This window comes from Xyrauchen texanus, chromosome 27, assembly GCF_025860055.1.
Source record: "Xyrauchen texanus isolate HMW12.3.18 chromosome 27, RBS_HiC_50CHRs, whole genome shotgun sequence".
NCBI classification, from domain to species: Eukaryota; Metazoa; Chordata; class Actinopteri; order Cypriniformes; family Catostomidae; genus Xyrauchen; species Xyrauchen texanus.
This window is the reverse complement of record NC_068302.1, coordinates 21,908,535-21,914,449: the sequence shown is the minus strand read 5'-3', so window position 1 is coordinate 21,914,449 and position 5,915 is coordinate 21,908,535. Positions and strand designations below refer to the sequence as shown.

Here is a 5,915-nt window from a genome sequence, read left to right as displayed (position 1 = left end):
CGCATCTTTTCAGATGAACAGCCTCACGCCTCTGAAGAAATTCCAGAGAGTGCTAGGTTACATGGCCTCAGCCGCAGCAGTACTTCAGCTGGGTTTACTGCACATGCGCTCGCTTCAGCATTGGCTAAACACCCGCGTCTCGCCGGGCTTGGGCCACAGGCCGCCAGCCCATCAAGGTGACTCAGACCTGCATATCAGCTCTGCAGCCCTGGACAGTGGCCGAATGGTATCAGCGGGAGTGACAATGGGAGCTGTATCTCACCGAAAGTCATCTCGACAGACGCGCCCAACACGGGTTGGGGCGGTCCGCGAGGGCTCTCCGGTTTTCGGCCTATGGTCAGTTCAGGAAAAGCTCCTTCACATAAATTGTCTGGAAATGATAGCGGTCGAGCACGCCGCGGCGCTTTCTCCCGGTCATTCAGGGTCACCACGCCCTGGTCCGCTCGGACAACAGATCTGTGGTATCCTACCTAAACCGCCAGGGCGGTGTCAGATCCAGGAACCTCTTCCATCTGACAAAACGCATACTGAGTTGGTCCCAGTGCCACCTGCGCCGCTGAGGGCGACGCGACGTGCCAGGCCACCTGAACGACGGCCCGACAGACTGTCCAGAGACATTATTCCCCAGGGAATGGTCCCTGCACGCCAAACAGTCCAGACGCTATGGCACCTATTCGGCAGAGCAGAGATAGACCTCTTTGCGCCCAAAGAGAACTCTCACTGCCCAATATTTTTCTCGAAGCGAGGACGCGCTGGCCCAGGACTGGCCCAGACGCTCGCTTACGCTCTTCCCTCCCATCTCGCTATTGCCACAGGTAATGCAGAGGATCAGGAAACGCGCCACTCGGTGCTCCTCATAGCCCCGCTTGGGAGAATCAGACATGGTTCCCGGAGCTTACGCAGCTGTCACTGACAGCGCCGTGGCCCATCCCAGTGAGAGCAGATCTCCTCTCTCAAGCTCACGGCACAATCAGGCATCCCCACCCAGAGCGCTGGGCTGCATGCGTGGGTGATCAACGACTACCCATCGCTCTGCCAGAAGGAGTAATAAACACCATCATACACGCTAGAGCCCCTTCCACGAGAAGACTCTATGCGCCAAAATGGTCTGTGTTCTCAAAATGGTGCACCGACAGAGACCTGGACCCGCGGACATGTGGGGTGTCGCCGCTGCTCAGTATTTCTACAAGAGCTGCTGGATAAGGGCAGATCCCCATCCACGCCAAAGTGTAGGTGGCGGCCGCTGCGGCGTTCGCTGAACCCCTGCACGGCCAGTCATGGGGTAAAAACGAGCTGGTCATCCGCTTCCTCAGGGAGCTAGAAGGATGAACCCCGCGCCTCCATCGGTTCCTATCTGGGATCTTTCTATAGTTCTCGAAACTATGAAAGCCCCCTTTCGAACCACTTCAATCCGTGGATTTGAAATACCTTTCACTCAAAACCGCTTTTCTGACTGCCCTGTCATCAGTCAAACGTGTGGGAGACCTTCATGCGCTGTCTGTCAGCGCTGCGTGTCTTGAGTTTGGACCAAGTGACTCCAAGGTCATTTTAAAGCCTAGACACGGCTATGTTCCCAAGGTGATCGGTACTCCTTTCAGAGCACAGGTCATTTCCTATCGGCGCTGCCAGCACCGGATAGCGAACGCGACGCCAATCTCCTTTGCCCGGTCAGAGCACTGAGATTGTATACTGCGCGCCCGCTGCTTTCAGACGCTCTGAGCAGCTTTCGTTTCGCTCGAGGGCGCACCAAAGGTCTCGCCGCCTCGAAACAGACACTATCTAGATGGATAGTGGACGCTATTGCTGCTGCATACGCGTCAAAAGACCTGCCATGCCCGCTGGGCATTAGGGCTCACTCCACTAGAGACATGGCATCCTCGTGGGCATGGTCCAGCGGAATTTCCATTCACGACATATGTGTGGCAGCGGATGGACTTCCCTCCACCTTTGTCAGATTTTACAATATGGAAGTGCCCGCTCTGCAGGCAAAACTACTAGCGGTTTAATACGCTACAGCTCCCCTGGTGAGCTGCACTGATGGGACACATTCCACACAGACCGCACCGCCGCTCTGTCGCTCCCGGCCCTACTATGTGCTTATGTATTACACAATCAATGACCCGCATTCTTGCCGGCCAAATATTATTTCCCCACTCATAAGGGCTCCCCGGTCCCCCTTAATTCCCTGGGGCTCATACAGTGGATGCTTGACGCGACGGCGTTGACAATGGGTTCCCGTGAGCGTAAGCTAGCTTACACAATACGAGAGAACCTCTCGTGAAGAGAACGTGTCGGTTACCTAACGTAACCTCGGTTCTCTCTAGATGAGGGAACGAGTATTGCGTAGCCGGCCGTGCTTCGCGCCACTAGCGACTTTTCGCTTCAGTCAATGAAAACCAGGGTTCCAGCCTACTGAACTACGCTTATATGCACTCTAGTCACGCCCATTTTGGCGGGCTTTGATGCAGTGAGCGCTGGATGCCTCTCATTGGATGCGAGTTCGCCCAAGCTCGTCTATAGGCTGCAGCAGTTGCCGCGAGAGCAACCTATGAGCTCGCTAGCTAGCTTGCTCAAGGTCTGCAGCTGCCGCGACTGCGCTGACAATGGATACAAAAATTAAGGATAATTTTTGGCTTCAATATCTCAGAAAAGATGAATCTTTCCCGTAGCGTAAGCTAGCTTACGCAATACTCGTTCCCTCATCTAGAGAGAACCGAGGTTACGTTAGGTAACCGATACGATTTTATCTATTTAAATTTGATATTAAAACAACATAGTTGGATCTAAAAGTGAAAATCTGAAAGCAATAAGAACTATGCAACTATTTACTTTGTGAAAACATTTTTGTTTCTTCACTTTCATGAAATTTGTTTGCCATAACCCTGACATGTTATGTGAAAATGATCAGTGGTGAATTTGCAGCGAGTTTGGTGCAAATCTGCCATGAACTCACGATTTTCGTAGGGTGATTATCTTAGTTTCAAGCCTTTTTGTCAGCTCGAACCAGTCTGGCCATTCTCCGTTGATCTTTCTTATCAATAATGCGTTTCCATCCATTGTTACACATAAATAACTGTAAATGTCATTCAAGTGATGTAACAGACTATGGAGAAAATTAAGGCCACAAAATACCGCCGCAATATGCAGAAGGGGGCAGTCATTTGGGCCAGTTGCTTTGTAAAATCCCTGGCTGGTATCTCTTCCCAGTCCACCCCTGGTTATAATGATGACTTTTTAACTATTTTCAATATGTTTCATGACTGAAAAGTCAAGGGACATGTTTGTAACCATATTTGCATATGTCTTCCAGATGTAAATTAACACACATCAAAGATTTGGTCTGCGAGGAAACGCTTATAATCCGTAAAGTTGTTTATTAAAACTGAAGCAAAGGCAAATACGCCGCGATATTACAGATATAAGAGAACTCACGTAAGATTTAATGCAATGGCCAAACAATGCAGCAATATTAAATAAATTATGAAGACAATCCACTTAAGATCAGATCAGTTTTAAAGGGGATGCAAGGCAGTGATGCAGCATTAGCGATTAACATGTTAAGAAAACCCAAATTATATATTGTTTAAAGGCATTTAATGCAAATGAGCCACACATCCTCACTGCTTGAGCAAGGTTAATGTATTGAGACTGTGACGCGTCACGCGCTTCCGCCTTATAGCAGCGTGAATCTGGTAAACTTTTTGATATGATAATTTATTTTATTAATTTTTTTAAATATTGAGTGAAGTTTATAACATTGTGCGTTGTGTTATATTACCCTGGAATTAGTTTTAAAAATGAATTACAACAGCTGCAAGGGGGTTTTGATCACAGATCTGTTAATAGAGAGTAACAGGAAATTTGTCATTTTCTTAATCCACCGCTCTTAATTATTTTCTTCTTCCGGAAAGTCATTAAAACGTAAGTGGGGATTTTTTCTTTTCTTCTTGGAGCAAATTATTAAGTGAAAATAATATTTGCTTTGGGGATTTTTTCTTTTCCTCTTGGAGCAAATTGGTATGTGAATATAATATTTGCTGTGGTCCTCATTCATTCCCATTAATCGCTTTCGACGTTTACCTTGATAACCTTCCGCCTTCCAAAACCCCGGAGTGTGACAAAGGTATTTGGTCTGCTGACGACGCGAAGCCACTGTCGGTAAAAGGAAGTATACTCGCGCATGCGCAGTCTGAGTACTTCCCTGCTGATCAACTTTTACTGGTGATGTTTCGAAATCTGAGCGGTGTTGTTATACGAAAGCATTTCGGCACTCCGTCTTTGCATCCGTTAGGGATATTTACTCGTAACATGGGCAGTTTAAAAAACGAAAATCGCTCTATCCACTCAGATAACATCCAGGAAGTTCATAACATCCCGATGGACGTGATCATACGACCCATTCCGCCTGTTTTAGACGAACAGAAGGTCCAAAGCCTCATGAGCAGCATCCAGGTAACAACCAGAAAAATTACTATGAATATATATATATATATTGTACTATGAGCAGGGTTGGGTGGGTTACTTTTGAAATGTATTCCAATACAGATTACTGAATATATGCTGTAAAAGGTAATTTGTAAGATATTCCGTTAGATTACTCAAGATCTTTAACGTATTCTAAATACTTTGGATTACTTCTTCAGCACTTGCTAATTCTAATTAGCAATGATTTAAATTGTAACTGTAGTGAAATACTGTTACTTATATTTTGTATTTTAAATACATAATCCCGTAACATGTATTGCGTTACTCCCCAACCCTGACTATGAGTACATGAAAAGACACCAGTTAAACCATTCGTAACAAATGTAATTTGTGTGTGTGTGTGTGTGTGTGTGTGTGTGTGTGTGTGTGAGAGAGAGAGAGATAGATTAGAGTGAATGTGAATCTGGGCTCAGCACAGATATGTTATTAACTGAGTTGTAATAAATTTCTCAGGAGGGATCAGATATCTCAATTGTGCCTCCCATAGACGTGCTTTGGATCACTGGAGACATGGGGGGCAATTATTACTATTCGTTTGGAGGCTGCCATCGGTTTGCTGCCTATGAGAGGTTAAAGATAAAATCCATACCAGCCAAGATTATCAAATCAAACATCTCAGACCTGCGCACCTACTTGGGAGCATCCACGCCAAATCTACAGTAACTGTGATTTCACACAGTCCTGCAATGCCATTTGTGAAAACCTAAACTTACAAAGGCATTTGCCCTGTACTGGTTGTACAATGTCCTATATAACTGGTTTTACACATGATCCAAAAAAGGGTTTACTTGGCAAATCATTTCCGTAAAGAGGAAATGTCATGTTGATGTTCCTGGAGAGCAAAAATCACAGCTCTGACCAAAAGACAAAACCCGACATATTTGGTCTTACTGTGCAAAAGTTGAGTTTATTTACTATGTGATGCAAGTAACAATGACTAGATCTGCCTGTATCTGTCAGCTCTCAGTCTCGCCACAAGATGGTAGTATTATAACACTAAAATATATAGGGTCTCGTCTTTTGTCCAGTGGTTGGTCCTCTGTAAATATCCTTCAACTTTCAACAATGTGCCATTGAGCAAGGCACTTAACCCCAGGTTGTTTCATGAGGACTGTCTCTGTAACTTAAGATCTTCTATTCTATAGTGATGTATGGTGAATAATAAAGATTATATTATATATTATATTCTTGAATACATTGTAAAATAAATGCAAATGATTGTTTCCAACTTGTGTTCAGACCCAAGTTTAACCAGCAATGTCTCATTAAGACTATTTATGCTTTTTTAAAACTATAAATGCCAAAGACTCCCAAATATGATGATCCCTTGTGAGGGACCTTCTTCCTAAAATATAAGTGATGTGATTGTCAGTATTAAAGGAATTATTCACCCAAAATGATACATTCTCTCATCATTTACTCACCCTCAT

General features: G+C 45.2%; 1 protein-coding gene across 1 annotated transcript; it reads left to right on the top strand.

Annotated features, from left to right (window-relative positions):
* Positions 1-4,212: 4,212 nt before the first annotated feature.
* srxn1 (sulfiredoxin 1 homolog (S. cerevisiae)) lies at positions 4,213-5,874 on the top strand. The gene is made up of 2 exons (XM_052094744.1): positions 4,213-4,452; positions 4,939-5,874. Exons 1-2 carry the CDS (start codon positions 4,225-4,227, stop codon positions 5,146-5,148), a joined length of 438 nt encoding a protein of 145 aa, XP_051950704.1. The 5' UTR covers positions 4,213-4,224; the 3' UTR covers positions 5,149-5,874.
* The last annotated feature ends 41 nt before the right edge of the window (positions 5,875-5,915 follow it).

Bases quoted from the DNA above. Each gene is read 5' to 3' on its own strand.
- srxn1 (XM_052094744.1), top strand. From the start codon at position 4,225: ATGTTTCGAAATCTGAGCGGTGTTGTTATACGAAAGCATTTCGGCACT. The intron at 4,453-4,938 runs GTAACAACCAGA...TAAATTTCTCAG, and splicing joins GCCTCATGAGCAGCATCCAG to GAGGGATCAGATATCTCAAT.